Consider the following 21,086-nt stretch of genomic DNA (forward strand, 5'->3'; position numbering starts at 1 on the left):
ATAAGAATTCTAACCTCTGTACACACGATACAAGAAAAGGTCTGATAGCTTTATGTTCAGTTCTTTTGTCCAATTAGAGTCCACACTAAATCTAAAGAGTGTCAGCATCAGCCATGTATCTGAAACAAAAACACTGTCATGCACTATGTAATAATTGGTCTGATGTAGGCATTCTACCATATTGATAGTATTCTTACCTGTACAAAGACAGTGAAGAGAATAAGTACAGTTGTGGCTGCAATGAAGAGTTTCTTTCTAGGGAAGTCAGGGAGCAAGAAAACCAGAGAGAAACAGATGGCGCCTCTAAGACCCCCATATGCTATAATGAACTGATCCTTGCTGGTAACAGTGTTCACATGTAATCTGTTCACGAAGAAAGTCAATACAAGAACCCCTATTAAAGGAGGAAAGAAGATGGGAAATTAGCAAGCAAGAAGAGAACTTACACAGCATTAAAATAAGTGGCTATTACACTGTGAACAAATTACACATCAGTAGGAATAGGGCAGGGAAGAATTTGGTAATATATGACACTCCTCCACTGGCCAGATCCACTGGGTTTCCATCTCTTTGGTACTAGCCCCAGAATAGCTAAGAATCCAGACCCAGTTACGTCTGACTTGGAGGAGACAGGAAACAGTGTTGAATGGCCACAATTGGTAGGTCTCGTAAGACCTATAAGACGTTAGACTGATCTTTTGGTAATATCCCATGTTGGATACTATCAACTTTGTGTGTCATCAAGATCTAGTCTTGAAACTGGGGTTCCTTTTAGAACAAGAATGAGGTTTGACCCAGAGTTTTAGTTTATGTACATAGCCATCACTGAGGTGTTCCTAAAATATACAAGTTAGGTTAGTGAATAAGTGCTAAGTATTAACTGAGTAGTAAATAAAACTATTATAATACAATACAGTGTATTAACATATTTGTTTTGATGGCAGTTTAAAAAAATATTTTAAAAGTCACTTTGTTTCATATTAACAGTAATGCACAGGCCCAAGAATTCATATTCATTAGTATAATAATATGGGAACTGACCCTGGGAATTGACTTAAACAGTAGTTGATTCATTCTAATTGGTAATTAATGATTGGATTTTCTGGGTGATAAATACTCTCCCAATGGCAAACTGGCAATTTGGTTTATTTTAATAATTTAGTTACAGGTTACCTTTTGAACTGCATTTGGTTTTAAGCAATTGTCAGGGTACACAAAATATTTTATGTTTTGTAATTGCATTAAACTTGTGTATTTGGCAGTCTCTAATTCATAGAGAGTAATACTGTGTGAACTTTAAGTTTATGAAAGGTGCCCCAGCAATTGGTGCAATTGATAATCATTTGCAATTAAACAGAAGCAAAAAGTTGCAGTAGATCACACTGTGGGTCTGTTAATCTGACAATATCCCTGTTACAGAAACTGAGAAAGAAACATGTACGTGGCTCTAAACTTCTAGGGCCTGATCCTGACCTCATTAACACCTGTGTAAATCAGGCCTTACTCCATTTATACCAATGGAACCTGTACAGATGAGATCAAAATCAGGCCCTTAAGCTCTGAAACAGTGACTATAATTAAGCAATAACAACAGGGACCCTGGACATTTCATTTCTTGAAGATTAATCTTTAAGATTAATGGCTAGTTTGAGAATTGATGACATAAGAGGGTCATGAATTCTCTCCCCTGCCCCCTCACATCACTACAGCTTTTTATTTTTTTAATGTTTTAAAGACATCATCCACCTCATTTGTTGGGAAATAAACTTTAAAAACAACACTATACAAACACCTCCCCACACACTTCTGATAACTAGGAATAACCAATTTCTATCATACAGAGGAACAATTTGGAGAAGACAAGAAATCTTGGAATATTCAGTAATAGAGAACATGATTAACGGGAACTGTGGCAATGATGTATTCCCAGCTCCAGGAGCGCCCGGAAATTAAGGCCAAGAGGAGCAGATGATGACAAGAACTCCAGTTTTCATTTTCAACATTCTATCTAAGTGACAATAACACTTTTAGTTTGAAAAAATACTACGTAGAAATGTATTTCACAACTAGACCAGAGCCAAACACAGCCAGTAATTCACACTCAAATTAATTTCAAGTGCCATCTTTACGTAGGAGTAGTTAGTAATGAATACATTTTCCATCCATATAGTCATATGGTTGAAGATGTAGAATATCATAAACTACTTGGATCAAAAGATTTCTCCTTTTGGAGAAGCACCATAACAAACAGATAGCAGAAAATTCTAACTTGTTTAAAGAATGGCAAAATATTGGTGCCCTGGGAGCTGCTGTCACCCACGCAATTGCTTCATTTTTCTGCACTTTTCAGACCTCCTCCAACTTATGCCAGTGTGACTCCACTCAGCTGGCTTCAGTAGTGACTCCACTCAGCTGGCTTCCTGATTTAGTGCAGCATAAGCGAGAGAATCAGAGTGGCTCCACTAGTGGGATGAGGTCCTGGAACCTGGTGGAAAGGGCCAGCTGCTCCAATAACATCAAAAACTTCTCACCACAAAGACCTTTTCACAGTAGCTTTATTCTCAGGTTTAGAGTCCTCAGGTTGCAAGAAAAAACAGCAACAAAGGTTCTTACAGAAAAGAAAAGAAGCATGAGTAGTGGTAAGTGGCAGGAGGGACTCGCCATCCTGAGTACAAACCCACCAGGCCCCCATGGGTATGCACCCGGGAGTGCTAGCCCGAGCCCCTGCCCAAGTTACCATGACTACACTACTATTTTTACCATGCTAGCTTGATGAGAGCTAGTGTGAGTATGTCTCCTTGAGCTCCAAGCGCAGACATACCCTAAATATTGTAAATAGGTGAGCCAGAGACCAAAATGTTGAATGAAATTCAGCCCTGGATGAATGTGGGCCTAGCATCCTTTGAAATCAATGGGAATTACACCTACTTATTCCAAGGCTGATTTTGATGTCATCTCTTCTTTGCTCTTTCTGTTTACAATATTAAACCCTTTCCGGTAATGTGATAAGTAAATAGAGAATTTGAAGTTTACTGCCTATTCTTGGAACACCAGAGCAGTTTGTTAGGTGCTTTAATGATTGTTACTGACATTGTTTGTTACCCTCCTGCCATGAGCTATTTTCAAACAAGGAGAATCCAAATAATTCAGAATGCTTTTTTCATTTTATTGAAAACGAACATTTTAAACAAAGGAAACCATTTTTCTCATAGTAAAACACTCAAGGGTATGCATAATTAACCAATAACTGTGCTTCCAGGTACATTTATGGCACTTAGTCATTAACAGCAAATCTAGTCATGTGTTAATAGCCAATAAAGCACATCCTGCCATGTCTTGTTGTTAATCACTGAGAATCCAATTTAAGTAATTTGTTTGATGAGCCTATTAAACTTCAGGTCAAGTTTTAACCACAAAGGTATTTCTGGTTGCTTTAGTGGTTTGTAAACAGACACCCTATGAAGCAGCTTTCACAAATTCTAGGTGCCACCTTTCTTCTCAAAAATGTACTATGCTTGTGACAACTTTGTACATTAATTGAAGATTAAGTTATAAAAGGCATCCCTAGAAGAGAAAAGAGACTGCAGGGCTCCAGGGTTAAATCCCAGTATCAAGAGGCCTGATTCTCCACTCCATTGTGGGGTCCTTTCCACCTGTGCAAAGTGGTTGTCAAATACCCCTCCTCGAGTTTGCACAGATGTCAGTGACTCCGTGTGGTGCAGGGCAGTGGAGAATCATGCTCCCTGAATGTCAAATCAGTGCAAGTTACACTTCTTTACTACTTCCACCCATTTTCCTGACCATTTACAAACACTGGACAATGTCTTTGGGGGTTGCACCTGCTTACATGTGGTCTGGTTTTTGTCTAGTTACTGTAAAAGTCAGCAAATATCTCGGGCACAGCCTTTTTTCAGGATTTAAGATGATAATTTTCAACTCCAAGTGTGTTAGGAAAGGATTTGGGGCCTATCCCTACCCTCCCATTTAGAACTTGATCTTGGTCTCCCCACCCAGGAGTGACTCTGTATTCTCAGGTGTGTGTTTATAAGCTAGTGACGGGGAGAGCAAGTTAGCCCTGGATCTTGTTTACCTTGCCCATTGAAATGGCTAACCTTTCCCTCGCATGCCTGAGTTACAGCTGTCATGCCTCTATAGGAAAATAGGTGTGTTGTTTCTCTAACAAACTGTCTGTTTGAATTGAAGTGGTTGTGAAAGGGGCCTGACTGACAAACCCACAAATGGAAAATCCTCTTATTAGCTACAGCTTAGGAAATGCCTGGGCAGCAGCAGTGTAAACTTCCTCACTTTAAGGCTTTAAGCCACATTTACATCGTTAGAATTCTGGGCTGGTGAGTCCCCAGCATTATTTAGGTGTCTGAAGGAGCTGCTCTAAGTTACAGACAGCCAGAGCTGCTCAGAATTGCTGTAGCATGGTGCACCCCAACATCCTGGGACTAGCAAGGGACCCTGTGTTTCTCATAACTGCACGGGGGGAATTCTCCTATTGCTGGCTAAGGGGCTTTTACGGAGCAAAGAGTGGCCATAGTGAGAGGGAAAATCCTTCCTATATTCCTATACATTGTGCCCAGGTAAGTAAAGAAACAAGAACAAAGACATAGAACAATAGGGCACAATACTAGGCTATATGTTAAGTTTCTATATTTGCATATTATTTGTTTATATATTGCCTCCAAACTCTGGGCTAGGAGCATGTGTTGTGTGCCTTTATGGCAAGGAAGAATCCCTAAAAAAGTAATGTTGGGAGTATCCTAGGGTTGCTGAGTAAAGGAGAGGTCTAGCCCTCTGCTTTAAAAATATAAGATGAGAAAAAAAGTAATCATGGGGCTTCCACATCACCATCAAGGGAAGTGTTCATCCACTATTTGTTATTCACAGACTCTTATTCTGAACACCGCTGTGCTGAACTCTGAAGCCGAGATTAATCTCCACTTTTGCTCTGTTTCCAGGATACCATTTGCCCACTAACATTTCCCAGCTGTTCCTACAGGAGAATTTACAGCTGCTGAGGTCTTGGTTCATATCATTTCCCTCCCGTGCTGCAGAGAGTGTGGATTATCCTTTCCAAAAAATATCTTGATGTAACTGCAGCTCCCTTGTTTGCTTATGTTCTTAGACATGTTAACTCAAAACTTTACCAAACTCCGGGCTTCTCACATTTTTGCTGGCCGCCTCCATTTGAAAGCCCCAGTGATCTTCTATACCAGCTCAGTGGAAGACATTCTTCCACAGGGAAGCAGAATGGCCCAGGAGTTCCAGGACAGAGAGATCCTGAGTGCCAACTGTGACGTCCTTTTATGGGATACAGCTTGCTCCTCCTGCATAGGTAGCCAGGTCTGCTGGACACTGCGCAGATGGATGGAGTCATGGATCTCCATCGTCCCTATCCTCTTTGGGGCACACAGCAAGCCCCAGGGCAGTAGGAGGGTGCAGTCCCTGTGCTACTGTGAGTGCAGGAACTGGAATTCTTGTTACCAAACAAGCAAGTGATGGGCTTCTCACATGCTCTCTGCCCACTGTACCCATATAAGGGCCAGGCAGAATCTGGCCTGGGTTTAAGTACAGTTACTGCTGTCATTTTAAAATACTTCCATCCCACATCTACTGTAAGAGATGACTACACATTGTGTATAAGGACACTGGATTGATCGCCCAGCTGCATAGATGCGCATGGGGATTCACATTTCACTACAAAACACAGGCCTCTGCTTCACCAGCTAATAATACAGCTCATTAGCTCAGCCAGCAGAGAGAACTGGTTATACATAACATCCAGTCCATCACCTTCCCAGCTAAGGGAAATGATTCACATGCAACCAAGCCAATATATGACTTATTTCTTCCAGTTAAGACAGCATTTGCTCTTGAATACACTCCAGAGAAGTTGAGTTATCAGGAGTTTAGGGTGACCAGATGGCCCGATTTTATAGGGACAGCCCCTATTTTGGGGTCTTTTTCTTATATAGGTTCCTATTACCCTCCCCTCTACACCCCTGTCCCGATTTTTCACACTTGCTGTCTGGTCACCCTAAGTCCAAGGCAATCCTGCAACCACGTTAAGAAGAGACAACGATTCATGCTCAAGATGATCAGCTCCAAAAACAAGATCCCCCCCTATTAGCTCAAGAACCAGTTTATCTTATCCAATACAGGAACAAAGGGAGTCAGTCACATTTTCCATTGAAGGATGTGATAAAGTGAACTGGAAACATGATAGAAATACAAAGGGAAGTACTAAATGAACCAGCAGTTAGAATTAAAGGTTATGTTCTGAATGTTAGGCAACCAGTACTTTTCAAAAAGTCACTCCTCTCCTACACTTAGATGAGATACATAATAAACTCCAAGATTGTACATTTCATTGCCACAAAGAAAAACCATTTTTTTCACCATACCTAGTGCTCTCCAAATAAGACAGAAAATGACGGTAAAGCAAATATAAGACCAACTCCATTCATGGTTGTCTCCAATGGTAGAGACCCCAAGAAAGATGAAGATAAGGGTATCACTAACACTGCTCCACATCTTCATAAAGTATTTGATTGTAGTGTGAGATTTTAGAGAGATATTCGCCTCCACGTAACGTTTCATGCCCATGGCACAAGCAATAATACTGAGGAAAGAAAATAAAGCAATTACATATGGTACATAGATTGGTTGGAGGAACATGCTAGATAGGCAAAAATTATATCATAGCCTTTCCAAGACAACGTAAGACTTAGTTTAGGGTCAGATTCTGGTACGCTGAGACTCACTAAGTAGCACCTTACTCCCCAAGTAATTCTATTAAAAATCAATGAGGCTACTTGTGCAGAGAGAGACTACTCTGTGTGAGTAAGGGTATTTGGATCTGGCCCTTAATAAATAAATGCTAAGGTATTACATTTATTGTAGGGAGGTAGCGACACCTGTAGTTAATGTTGCCCAACGTTTTCCATTATAAGACCCTGTTTTCAGTTCCTTATAAGTTTGCCAAACTTTAACCATTTGGGCTGAAATTTTCAATCCTGGGTGTTTGCCTCAGACTGATGTTTTCTGAAAAAATTCAGCAAAAAAGGTTCAGCTGTTCCTCAGAAGGAGGTTAGGGGAAAAAATACATTGGCTTGCTTATGTTAAAATATTCTTATACACATTTCATTGAGAAGATCTAGCACCTCCTCCATGGGCCACCTTATTTCTAGCATTTCCTAACTTTTGAGTGTTTTACTTTGCAACTTTGTAACATTCTTTTAATGTAGCTTTACATATCATTATTAATATATTGCATATATCCACTTCCTGCCATCTGTTTGCCATCAGCAGTGCAACAGTGACAGATTCTAATCAAGACTTAATCTCAATTTTTGGAATCAAAGACTCATAAATATTAGAAATGCAAAAGGCCTGTTAGATAATAACCCAGTTCATCTCCCTGCCATAGCAGGACTGTTCCCTATACACAATACAAATTGCTCCCTGCAGTACACACAGTTATTTGTATTACCATGGTGCCCCAGTGTCCCAGTTAGGGATCATGCTCCACTGTTCTAGGTTCTGGAGAAGCACATAACAAAGAGACAGTCCATGCCCTGAAGAGCTTGCAGTCCAAGTGCAAGACCAGAGACAATGGGTGGATGCAGCAAACTGGCAGTAGGGAGCATAAGGAAATGATGAGACAATACTGAAGAGACAAGAATTACAGAAAAGGAATAGGAGCCAATTCCAACATAAGTTACACCAGTGTAAATCTGAAGTAATTCAGCTCATTCAATGGAGTTTACACCACTATGAGGCCAGAATCTGGCCCATAAAATTTTGATCTCTTAAAAGCATAATAGTGAACTCCTTTAAAAAAAAAATCTTGAGAGCTTTCCCAGTGTTTTTCTGTATATCGTGTCTTTTTATAACTCCACTCCCGTCCCACCCCATGTGCCCACAGAAACCAGTTTTAACTCACAGATCAGTATGGCACATAGGAAAATGCTGATGAGCTGAGCATTTATTGCCCTTTCACAGCTTCCACACATTGGGGGTTGCGCTGAGAAGTAGCCTGTGATGAGGAGGAGAACGTCACACATAAAGACATTTGCCCAGGTTCTGCACTGCTCTCGCAGGCTTTGGGAAGCCTATCTGGTGAATTCTGTCCCTAAAACCATCATAGTCAGCCACAGGAAGACCATCCCAGTATGGAGAGACCTTCAGAATACAGAAACTTGAGGTAGCAGCTCCTGTGCTGCTGGCATGAGGGGTGTGAAGACGGCTTCTTTAAATCCGGCTGATCCGTGGCTGCTGTATCAGACCCTTGGGGCCACGGGCAGCCAGCATAGCACATGAGTAGTCTGCAAGCTGCTCTAACTAACACCAGGGACTGACCCAGGATGGGGGAAGCACATTTTACATTCCCATCCGCATCTTGAGCTGCTATGTTCTTTGTCCACAGCTGAGAAGCTGGCCCCTTAAATCAGCTGAAGGACTACAGAGAGCTCAACTGATATCAAAGAAATCTTACTGAACATTCACTAGGCTGGGTGATGAACACAGAGCGGGCCTTCAACGGGACCACTGTGCTTCTGAGGAAATTAGAGAGTGTCGCTACAGCAGTAACATTTTACCTCTTCATGTATTGTACATACAAGGTCATTTTAGAAGTGTGAAGCACCAATTAAAACTTTTACCCTTTAATTGTTCATGGATAATTGGTTATTTAAACTACAGTATACATGTGGTTAGCCTAATTCATCAGTTTTTCAAATCAGCATAATTTCAGCCTAGCAATCTCAGAAGGTCAAAGCAATTTAAATCAAAGAGTCAAAGCACTGGGAGGAGGAGGGGTATGTTACTTTGACTGAAACACATTGTACTAAAGGACCAGTTGAACTCCTGAAGGCAAGACAAATATCAGTTTCTGAATTCTGGTCACCATTGCTATTTTGACAACAACTCTCTGAAGCAAAGGGCCTGGTTTTCTTCTAATCTACATCAGTGTACGTCAGGAATAACTCCCCTGAAGCTGCTAGCATTACACTGAGATAAATTGGTGTGATCTACATAGGATCTAGCCTATTGACTTAAAATTTTACTTTACTGGTGACTGCCACTCCATAGTTTTCCAAACAGCCATTGGCTACTGCTGGTCCATTCTATTAATAGATCATGCTGTCAGCTGGTGGTCATGCGGCATATAATACAGAGGCCACAGAATGACAAACTTACGTGTGGAAGGAGGTATACGCTGCCGAGGAGATTAGCATTGGACACTGATTGCAAAAAACACATTCTGACTGGGTGTTTGGGCCTTATTGGCAAAGTCACAACTGTGTGCCAGCTCCCAGTGAATATACAGTCTAGCTATGGGCATGAAAAAGAGAGAGAATGAGAATGTTTCTGTCCAACTTTCTCCTCCCTCCCTCTGATTTTAATCTCATCATTTTTAAGTCTTATTTTACCTGTAATTTCCATCCTTCCTTATTTCATATGTGAGTCCCAGGAAATTGACAAAAAAAAAACCCACTACTTTTTTGCCTTCACTTCTAAACTGCAACTCCCTGCAGTGAAATGAGGCAGGGAGAGGAGCTCATCTGTCCCTTCTGTGTTCACTGCCAAAACATTGGGCAAAGCACATCCTAGTGCACAGTGAGACTAGAGAGGGCCTCAGGAATAAATGTGACCATTTTCTGTTGGAAACTGTCAATTTTTCTAAGTAGGGGAAATATGTGGCCACTGGGAAGCCTGGATGTGAAGATCTGTACTGAGTATTAATAACATGGGAAGGGAGCACTATCTGTAAGGGCAGCAAATAGTGTGTTTCAACAACTGAACAGAAGGATGACAACAGCAGCAATGGCCAAGGTTTCCATAAGGTGAGATCTCACTTGACTATTTTTCTGCAACCCACGGAAAACCAATGAGCCTGATTCTCCTCTCACCAGCCTCCTCTGTCCTCTTCTACTAGTAAAACACCATTAATTTCAACATAGTTATTCCTAGTTTGAACTGCTGTTAGCAAGAGCAAAATGAGGCTCATCTTCTTGTGATCTTCCCCCCTCTGCTGGCGAAGCAGCAGGTAATTAACAAACTCTTATTGACCCAGCTGTGCAGATAGTTACAGAGCAAAACAATGAAGTTAAACTGCAACAGTGATGTTCATTTCAAAGCACAAAATAAAAATACTGTTAGTATGGGGGAAATATTTTCAGGATACTAAGCTGGTATCAAAAACAAGAGAACAATACAAAAAAATTTAAAAGGCTTAGAAAACACAAATGAGCCATAAGCATCTTTGTACTTATATTTAAATCCTAAAATATACTGCTATCTGTAATCTCAATTTCTTATGACAAGGAATTAGCTGTCCACGCAATCATTTTGATCCAGAACTAATGCATTATTAAAAAGAAAAGAAAATAGGTTCTATAATGGGTACAGTACACTGTGACAGAAGGAAACACCATTAAGTCTGAATGCCTTCTCCTTTCATGCTGATTATGCAGCATATTTATTTCCCTGTTCAGTCACATGATACTATAACAGATCCTTAGTTTACATTTTCCCTTGAACTATAATTGTTTTCAACAATACTGAAACATTGCTTTGTATGGGCCATTCTAGGAAACAAAAGTCTGCAAAGTATAGAAGATTCCTATTTCTATACAACATAGTATCATTGGTTTCAAAATAGATCATCCAGATACTGCTGTATTTAACTGGATGTTTAATTGTTCATTTTCTTCTCATCATCAGTATTATCAATATTGGAGTTGTCTATAAGGCAAATATCATCGGAGTCTAGGTGCACTTTACAGTCATTAGGGAAATACTAAATATCTTTACTTTTGTGATTGTCAGCACTAGATGAGTCCGTTTCCTGAGTCAGGGTCAGAGCTAGCAGATTGCAACCACTGCCAGGGAGATGGACTGGATGACCTCATGCAGTCTTCTCCATCTATTCTGTCTTTGATTCTAAGGTAAGATCTCTTTGTCCATTAGAAATACTGGATCCAGTTTTGCAGGGCTAAATCATTTCTTCCTCAGGCACAATTCTCCTTGATGTTAGTGGGAGTTTTGGTGTCTGATTCAAGATTGAAGGATTTAGCCCTCAGTTAATCATGTTCTTAAAGGCTAAAGTCAACTTCTTCAAATTAAAAACTAGTATCTCTCAATTACTATATAAGGCTGTACTTAAAGAACCTTGATAGCTCCAGTTAGCTTCCCCGGAGATTTGTAGGGGAGTTTTGTAAAGGAAAGGTGTCTCCATTCCTGAGATGAGTCAGTCTCCTGAATTCTTTGTTAGACTGATGCTGAAACAAATATACAGAAATGATTTTGCAACATTTAAACAAAAATAGTTTCTGAGTTTTAAAAATCTTTATTAAAGGATCCACATATTTTAGCTGTAGATCAGACATCAATATTTTGCATTTATCTTCTTGGCAATATTTATCTCAATATTTTCAGAAACAAAATGTAGATATAGATAGTTCAACAAATACCATGTTCCTCTTAAATAGCCTTGTGACCTTTCAGTGCTGCCACTTCCCCATGCACTTTCAGTTATGGAAAAGATAATTTCTTTCTGTATGGTCAACTGCCTTCTAAAGAAGGCATCCCCAGCGCTCCCTGCATTGGGCTGATCAACTGCAAGTTGAACAACATACATTTATTTATCCCTCGGTTTTCTACTGACAGTTCAGTAATCCTATGACTCCAGGTGCTGGAACTTTACAAAAACCACTGAATACCAAGAAACTTGTGATGAAATCACAAGAGTTGGGAATCTCCAAATATCCTGCATGGGTTGACTCCTGAGACTGCATGGAGTCTCAGTGGCTGCAGGGCTTCACGTTGGCACAGTGGTCTGATCATATGGAGCTCACTGAGGGATCAGGGCCAAAGTCAGGAATGCAACATAGGATGACAGTCAAGTGGAGCAGCAGAAGCACCAGTGAAGGAGGTACATCAACTCAGCTAGATATTTGCCTAGTTTTACAACACGCTATATAAAAAGCACTAGCAAAGTCAGTACAAACTAAAATTTCATAGACAATGATTTGTTTATACTGCTCTGTATACTATACACTGAAATGTAAGTACAGTATTTATATTCCAATTGAGTTATTTTATAACTATATGGTATAAATGAGAAAGTAAGCAATTTTTCAGTAATAGTGTGCTGTGACACTTTGATATTTTTATGTCTGATTTTGTAAGTTTTTAAGTGAGGTGAAACTTGGGGGTACACAAGACAAATCAGACTCTTGAAGGGAGTACAGTAGTCTGGAAAGGTTGAGAGCCACTGGTCTACACAAACCACTTAATGTGCAGTAAGACATTGCATGTAACAAATCACAGCCCCATAGAGCGCATCACCCCACCATCTAGACAAGCCCATAGTTACACACTCATCCTAGTTCATACACGCTATGCTACAAGCCAGATTTTGCTCTCAGTTACGCCACCGAAATCAGGTATAATTCCACTGAGGTTAGTGGAATTATTCTGAATTTACATCAGTTTAACTGAAAGAAAAATCCGGCCCCTGATCATGCATGATAGCATCAAGGTCAGTGGGTGTGCGCCTGTCTATCTGTCTACCTACAATCAAAGAGTCATTACGCACATTGCCACTTCGTAATCTAAGTATAGAGGGAAACTGGTGATCGCGGATACCATTGTCTGCTAGCTATTGACGATGCTGTTTTATGACACTCACGGTCTGCAAAGTATACCTGTGAATTGAGTTGATCTAGAAAAACTAAGCTAAAACACATGGAGCCAGTTCTTGCCCTGGGCTGAGCAGGGGCACGCTGGGGGGGGGAAGATGGTGGTGGGACCTGAGCTGATCACCTTAGCAACAGTATGGCAGGATACCGAACACTCAACGGAGTGCTACGGGACTGGCTACTGTACATTGATAGTGCTACAGCTCCAAGGGCTGCTGGTCAGGGAGGCAGCTAGGTCTTGGCCAGATACCACGTATGCTGGAGGAAGGTGTGCAATCTTCTTTTTTTAAAGGAGAAGCAGTGTGCAACCTACCATATAGTCATCCCAATCACCATGAGCAATCCTGCCTGGCCAATCATACCACCAGAAAGTAAAGGTAGGTTATAGACCTAAATAAGCTAATCAGTAAAGATGGGCAAATCACTGGAAATAAAATTAGAATGGACTCAAGTCTTGCCCAAAACCCAGATCAAACTCAAATTTTTCTAATGTTCAAAGAATCCAATCAACCACTTAGCGCACCTCTTCACATCCTGGTATTGATTGGAACTCAAAAGACTGCTAGAAAGCCTGTTCTGGCCCAGCCAAAACCACAAAGCACAGGAAGTCTCAGACATACTGACCATGCAAATTTTCCAGACCAAAGACACTAAACCAAGCTTGAATAAGTATCCAAACATTTGGATGCCTGACTGAACTGATGAACCATTTGACGTTTGTCCAGCTCTAATAATCAGGACTATTTATGATTCCCAGTTTTAAAATACACAAGCTGGCTGCGATCTCTACACCCTGAAATTTATTGTTTAACTTAAGTCCTTTAGCATTTCAAATCATTTAAAGTCAGATGTCATCTGTTCTGTGAAACACTGCTAAGGCCATTTCTTTGTCTTTTAAATCCTCAGAAAATGTGAGCACATTTGAAGAATGCATATCACCATTTATGTGGAATTGTATAATGCATGCGATGTGGTTATGTCCCAGTACTATTTCAAAGGCTTTTATATTTTTTTGTTTCACTTAGTACATAGATGTTTATCATACATCTCAGACTAAGCAACGCTGATGTAATCATGACTGATTCTTTTCTGAATATAGCCAAAAGCATTAATTGCAAGAATAAGAAAACCCGTGTATATACTTACGCCACAATACCAGAGAGGTGAAACATTTCTGCAGTGAGATAGGATAGGTAACTGTACAGGAAAACAAAGAGGGGTTCAATTACACGGATATTCTTGGTAAATCGTGTGGTAAAGGCAGCAATCATCCCGAATAAAAGGCCTACCAAGACCCCTCCTATTCCAACCACAAAAAATTTCCCAATTCCTGCAAACACATCCACAGTTTTGATTGTTGACATTTCACAAAAGGATCTAAATAGCTTGTACAGCACCTAGAAGAAAAATAAAAGGAAAAAGAGAGAGAAAAACAAACATTAGCTAGAGTTGACCGCAGGCAACAGACACACCATTAAATGTTTGACACACTTCTGCCAATGTGGTGAAATGCTTCCCTAGTGTTGTGACAATGACACTGTGTTCTTTTTACCAATGGGTTTTCCTCATAAGTACATCATCTACCCTATGGCCCTGCAAGGATTTCCAAGAAAAGATAAATCATCCTAAGCCTAAGCTCTTGGGGCTTCAATGGATGTGGGGGCGGGCCTACCAGGAGCTTGGTCAGGTGTAAAGGCATACAGCTTCCTCACGGGCTGCCCTAGACCTCCCGGGGAACAACAGGGTTTCTCCATGGCCTATCACATGGGAGACAAACCCCACCATCCCCATAGAATGATATAGAGGAGGTGCTCTGCAAGATCTTCATGGTGATTTTCTCCCTCTAAGTCTGCACTGGAGATTTGTTATATGAAAGAAACTAGCAATAAGAATTTGCCTGTGGGATAGAACATCTGAATTTAATGGTTCCAATTAGACTATGAAGCTCACTCCTCACTCATGTGAATGAAGGGGGGGGGAAGAGAAGTGAACTCCTACCTTTACTGCTGCTCCATGAAGGATTATAAATCCAGACACACTGATATTGTGTATCTATAATCAAAGTTTTTAAATACATACTATTTCTCACTATCTTCCTTCTACTCACATGCCAGTGCAGTTAAAATCCTAAACATTAACAGTAACTCCATCAAGTCAAATTTTGGTTGTACATCAGGCTGTTGATGCAGCCAATGATACCAGCAGTTTTATACCAATCACTGAAAGCAATGAGTGCACTATCATGAGTGGCGAATCTGGTGTATCAACTTTCTGGCATGCAGATAGGGCCTGACCCAATGCCCACAGAAGTCAAGGCAAATTATTCCATCGACATCAATGGGCTTTGGAACAGACCCTGACTATTCCTGAAGTGGGGAGATTTGTAGAGATATTGGACCTAAATATCTTCCTGCAAGTACTGGCTGTTGATTAAAATGGACAATTTCACGCTAAACTATTTCTATAACCCAAATTTGATGTAGAAGTATTGGGGGTAACAGGTCCTGATTTTTTATTCTCCCTTTTATTTACAAGGAAATTAAATTGTTGAGAAATAGACCTTAAATTAGTGTTTTCCTGTCTATACTGAATTCTTCAGTATAAAAGAGTACCCTATGCAGCATAAAAGACACTGTGTAATATGAAAGGCAGTGCCTGACTCCAGCTGCAGAATCTTATTTTGAACCCACCTGATGAAAATTGGCATTACTGAGTCAGCATATTAGATCCAATCCTGTATTTCTCAATACCCAAACCTCACAAGAAACAAAGGAGTGAGCACATTAGATAACAATAGAGACACTTCATCTGATAAGCTTTATTTATTACTATAATGTATTGAGTGCTGATAGTCTGCTCAGCATTTTACAAATGTGAAGATGTTTCCCACCTCAGGGATCTCACCATTCAAGGGCTAAATTGTGCAGTCTTTTCCCACCCTGGTGTACACTGAAGTCAGTGGGGCTGCTCTTGTGTAAAAGCTCACCACTGTATACATGTTCACTGTTATGTGGACTCTACGACCTTGATCCACAGCCTTCTGGCATCAATGGAAAGTCCCCCATTGAAGTCAGTGGGCTCTGGATCAGGCCCTAAATGAGTTCAGAATGGGATTCTGCAGCTAGAGTGGAGAAATGTTTATATTAATTTTTATATTAAATAAGTAATTTTTTAAATCAGGGACCAGGCTTGGATTTTGCTCCTCAGAAGATGGAACACAAAGGAAAGTCACTCTTGTTATTTCAAATAAAGTAACTATTAAGAGGATTGGGGTTTAGTTCATAGTAGAAAGACGAAGAAGGTACAATATTAACAGATTGTCCTTTCAAAACATGTCTGCTCCTATTATGACAATGCAGTAAGTGTCAATAAAAACATTTTAAATAAATAATTTTAGGCCTGATCCTGCAGGATGCTGAGCTGGCTCCAAAGAACATTTTATAGATTCACAGGTTTTAAGGCCAGAGGCACCATTATGATAATTTAGTCTGACCTCCTGCATGACTCATCCCTGAGAGCAGCTGATTTCAATGGAAGATGAGGCAGCTCAGCCCCAGAGTCATGCTTTCTTGTAGCCAATAATAGTAGCAACAAGATACTTTTGTTTTACTTTTTAATTATAGTTTGTTCAATGGAAAGGTTCCCCTCCCTCTCCCTGCCTCCTTCCGCCCGTTTTGCCAGTCTAATTTCAATATTGATGATGTTTCTGAAACAAAACCTGTTAGGCTTCTCCGCACATTTACTTTTTCTCTTCATATCTTAGTGTCTTCATGTGCACATATTGACTCTAGGGGAATGTTACTGAGAAAAGACTGTAGATACTACACAGTTATATGTGTGCAATTCCACACTAAAAAAAGCTTACACTGCTGTAATCACCACTGCTTGCAGCTCCACAACATCCCTGTAAGGTAGGGAAGTGCTGTTATCCCCATTATACAGCTGGGGAACTAAGGAACAGGGAGACACCAAGGGACTTGCCCAAGGTCATACAGGAAGTCTTTGGCAGGACAGGGAATTGAATGTGAGTCTCCTGAGTGTCAGGCTAGCACTAGCCACAGGACCATCCTTCCTCTGTACACTAAATACCAACATAAGGGACAGTACTTACCACTGAAACTGCATCATTTAGGAGCGATTCTCCAAAAACCAAAATGTGAAGCTTTTCATTGACATGTATCTCTTCAAACACAGATAACACGGCTACAGGATCCACTGCAGCAATCAGACTGCCAAACCAGAGATTATGGAGCAACGATATATCCTGCAGGTGAAAGGATTTCACTTGGCATATCCCATACAGTGAGAAGCCAATCCCAAACACATTCCATATCGTTCCCACTACAGCATACAGAAGAATAGTCCCAATGTTCTCAAAAAAGGGACGGCTGGGCATGAAGTACCCTGCATCAAGGACTATAGGTGGCAGTAAATAGAGGAAAAAGATATCACTGTCCATGACGGGTGGGGACTTGTCATTTAAGCCATAGATGATTCCTCCCATGATGAGCCCCACAAATATCAATAAGCAGCTTTCAGGCACAACTGACGGCAGCTTGTTAAACAGATGAAATGCTGGTGAACAGTAAAGAGATGACATCATTATCCAGAATCAGCATAATATGTTGACATCATCATTTCATCACACTTTTTTATAATACAAAAGAGGAATCGCTCCACATTGTCATTTTTAGCAGAGAGCATTGTGGGGTGTGAATTGATGCTGTTTATCATAAATAATAATTTTCCAACTTAATACCAGTAGGATTCTTTAGGTGAGCATGAAGTGAATTTAAAAAATGCTGTAAATGTTGATAAAATGAAAAGTTAATAAATAAATAGCATCCTATAGTACCTTTCATCCAGGAAGATCCCAAAGTGCTTTACAATTTTATATATTCTGTTGAAACACAGCCATATCTGGGGTGAAACACAGCCATCTTGCTACACCACATCAGTAGACAACATTTTTTTAAAGAGAAACTGAAGAATAGCATATAGGACTCAAAATATGAGGGAAACTTTAGGTAGGTGGAGTATAGTTACCTAAGTTGGAATTTGGCTAGCACGCCTCTAATTTTGCCAAAAGTGCCAGGAGATTTTTAATAACTGCATACATTGGCATATTCCTCAATTCATCACAACAAATGGTTAAAAGCTATATATTTTAGACAACAGTACAGTAGGCCCTGAAAATAATCTACCTAAGATAAGTTTCCATGAAGGAATTCAGGATAACAGATGGCGTAGGGTCTAAATAGCATACTCTCTTCAGCACTACAAAAGTGGGGAGCAACCGTTCTTTTTTTTTTAAATTGTGTTCCATGTTTCCCACAAATGTTCTTTGTCAGAGAAAGCCTTCTTATTAATTATAGAGGAGGCCATTTTAATATTCACTAATCATTAGCTCTTTAAACAGTTAGAATACAACGTTGTGAAAAGTGAGCTCAGAACCTCCGGACAAGTGGTACATCCAGCCACTTTGCACAGATCTAGACTTTAAAGAGAAATTCATACAACGCAAGTCATGAAAAGAAATAAACTGAAATAAACCAAACTGAAATGGAAAAATTAGAAAAAAAATCTTATTAATTATTGTTTGTTTGTATTACCAGAACTGGGCCCCTAGGGTACTAGGTGCTATACAGACTTCAAACAAAAGACTATCTCTGCTCCAAAGACCTTACAAGGTAAATTAAGCATCAGATATTTCATATTTTTGAATAACTAAATTAAGGTTAAGGGGCTTTTGCAGTACTAATGGAGTTCATAGCCTGTATTTATCATTTCTCTTCTTATACCATATTACTCTTAGGCCCAAATTATTCATTGTGATGGTCCTGATCCAACCCGCTCCTCATTCTTAACTCCCATTGACATGAGTAGAGACCTTTGTGCAGAAAAGTTGTGAAAGCAGGCATATAGTTCAGGATTATTATTCACATTTGTAATTTGTCACTCCAGTTATATAATTACACAATTACTCCCATTATCCTTTCTGGACTCTCCTCTCCCCTGGATACGCGCGTGCAGTTCTTAAGTTTTGCATGTATAAACTTACACATGGCTTTGGAAACGTCACTGTCATTTGCAGCTGCACTATTATAAGCTGACAAGCAATTGTGTGGGGTTTTTTTCCATTTGCAAATATGGCAATTTAATGTACAGTATTGTATTGAAACCCAGCCCCGGAGAGCCGGGAAGCAGGGCCAGGTTCACACACAGGTAAAGTCTCACACTCAGCTGCAAGATGCTTAGCGTTTGCTTACAAGAAAGCCTCATAAACTCTGTGTCTGTGTGTGTCTCTGTGTTTGTATGGGGGAAAGGAAGAGAGAAAGAAACAATGAGCCCAGAGGGCTATCTAGTTTGATATCCTGTCTACAAGCAGCCCTACCTGATGCTACAGAGGTGAAATGCAGTCAGTTTGAGCAGCACAGTACCATAAAGGGAAGAAGTTGTTCTCTTCTAGCTAGCCCAAGATTTAAAAATATTATTGATAACTCACTTCCCACCTGAGCTTCCCCAGGTTAGGAGAAGCTGGCTGGGAAGTGCATGTGTTGATTGTCTTTCCCAGCTTAGGGCAATTCAGTCAGGCACTGGGCAGGATGGGCCACTCAGAGACTTTGGAAACTTCACAGACCGATTTAGGGGTGAGGAGGGCTTTAGGCAAGGACTTTCCACCCTCTCTGGGGTTTGGCGAACAGATGCCCAATGCAAGGAAGTTTTCAGAGTATCCCTCCCCTGTCTGAGCTCTGCCCCTCTCCTCTTCCTCCTGCTGCAGCCCAGAAGAAACATGGCTCCTTACCTATTTTGGCCAGAGAAGCTAGCATGATCCAGAGTGTTATTTCAAAGGGGACCTGCACATGCTGATAATCCAGGGAGAAGAAGACTGTGTGCACAGAGGATTCATTATCCTGGGCTTCCTGGGATCCCCAGCTAGCATTCTCTGGGCCACTGTCCTCGAAGGGCAGCAGCAGCGATGGTCCCTGGAGTGCACTGACCACAGGAGCACCTAGCAGCAAAGAAAGGCACGGCCCCAGCATCCATCCTGCTGCAGCCTCCCATCCCAGCCTCTGCCTCTCCATGTGCCCTGGGAGCCGTCCGCCCTGGAAAGTTGATGGCTGGCTGCTTCCCAGCTCCTGGCTGCTGCTGCTGCTGATGCTGTGGCTGCTCTGACCCTGAGTGGCTGGGCAGGGCTCCTGCCTAACAGGCCCTGCAGAATGCAGCCTGCCCTAATTGTGTGGGTGGGTGTGAAGGCAGGAGCCACTGAGCATCCCAGCGAATCCCAACCCCCAGAGAGCCGGGGAGCAGGGCCAGGTTCACACACAGGAAATGTCTGCACTCAGCCGCAAGGTGCTTAGCGTTTGCTTACAGGAAAGCCTCACAAACCCTTAGTGTGTGTGTGTGAGATTGTGTGTGTGTATGGGGGAAGGGGAGAGATAAAAGCAGGATCCTTTCCGCTTTGGGCCTCAGCCACCCAAATTCCATTGCCTAAATGGAGAACAAGTGTAACTGCTCCTTCTGCACCCCCAAGCCCCAGCAGGGGCAGCTCTAGACATTTTGCCGCCCCAAGTACGGAGGGTCCGCTGAAGCCGCGGGACCAGCGACCCTCCGCAGGCACGCCTGCGGGAGGTCCACCAAAGCCGCAGGACCAATGGACCCTCCGCAGGCAAGCCACCGAAGGCACCCTGCCTGCCGCCCTAGCGGTGACCGGAAGAGCGCCCCCGTGACTTGCCGCCCCAGGCACGCGCTTGGAGCGCTGGTGCCTGGAGCCGCCCCTGAGCCCCAGACCCGGAGGCAACAGCAAAACCTGGATCCTCCAGCACTGCTGGAGGTGCCTGGTTTCGGGCCCCAGCCCCACAATTCTAGTGCTTACACAGAGAACTGGTATAGATGATACCTTTGCTCAGTGCATCTTCCCTTTGGTAAACCAAATGCAAATCAGAGTATCCACCAAAAATCACTACGACCAGCTAATACAATCACTTAAGAAAGCATGCAACTGGAGGGTCTAGGATGGAGGGCATCTCAATAATAAATTCCAGCAATAGCTTGTCGTCTTCTCCTCCAGTCAGGAGCAGAAGTGAGAGCTATTTCTGTGTTTACTTTTCATGCTAGGCACTCAGCTACCACAGGGAGGGGGGTGGAGAGAGAGAGAGATGTCATTAACTACCATCTCTGAACCGCAGGGGCTTTTGATTTTTTACTTGGCCATTTCTTCTCAGAACAGTTCCTTCCACTGCAGTGGCCGGTGTGGCCGTTGGGAAGGTTCAGGGATAGGTATTCACTGACTTTAGGGGCTACACTCGCACTCATTTTGGGAAGCAGGGTATTTGTTTGACACATTAATAAAATGGAGGGCAAAATGCA

At 41.5% G+C, this 21,086-nt stretch overlaps 1 protein-coding gene across 2 annotated transcripts in view; it reads right to left on the reverse strand.

Moving 5' to 3' along the window:
* Positions 1–21,086, reverse strand: part of LOC120371240 (sodium/hydrogen exchanger 2-like) — a 92,924-nt gene that overhangs the window by 35,818 nt on the left and 36,020 nt on the right. For both annotated transcript variants that reach the window (XM_039486806.1, XM_039486805.1), the window contains 4 exons: positions 16,828–16,980; positions 13,863–14,113; positions 6,414–6,631; positions 198–394 (listed from right to left, as the gene is read on the reverse strand). In XM_039486806.1, the coding sequence (XP_039342740.1) occupies positions 198–394; positions 6,414–6,631; positions 13,863–14,113; positions 16,828–16,980 (819 nt within the window). The remainder of the gene's footprint in view (positions 1–197; positions 395–6,413; positions 6,632–13,862; positions 14,114–16,827; positions 16,981–21,086) is intronic.

This window comes from Mauremys reevesii, linkage group 9 (assembly GCF_016161935.1).
Source record: "Mauremys reevesii isolate NIE-2019 linkage group 9, ASM1616193v1, whole genome shotgun sequence".
Classification (NCBI taxonomy): domain Eukaryota; kingdom Metazoa; phylum Chordata; order Testudines; family Geoemydidae; genus Mauremys; species Mauremys reevesii.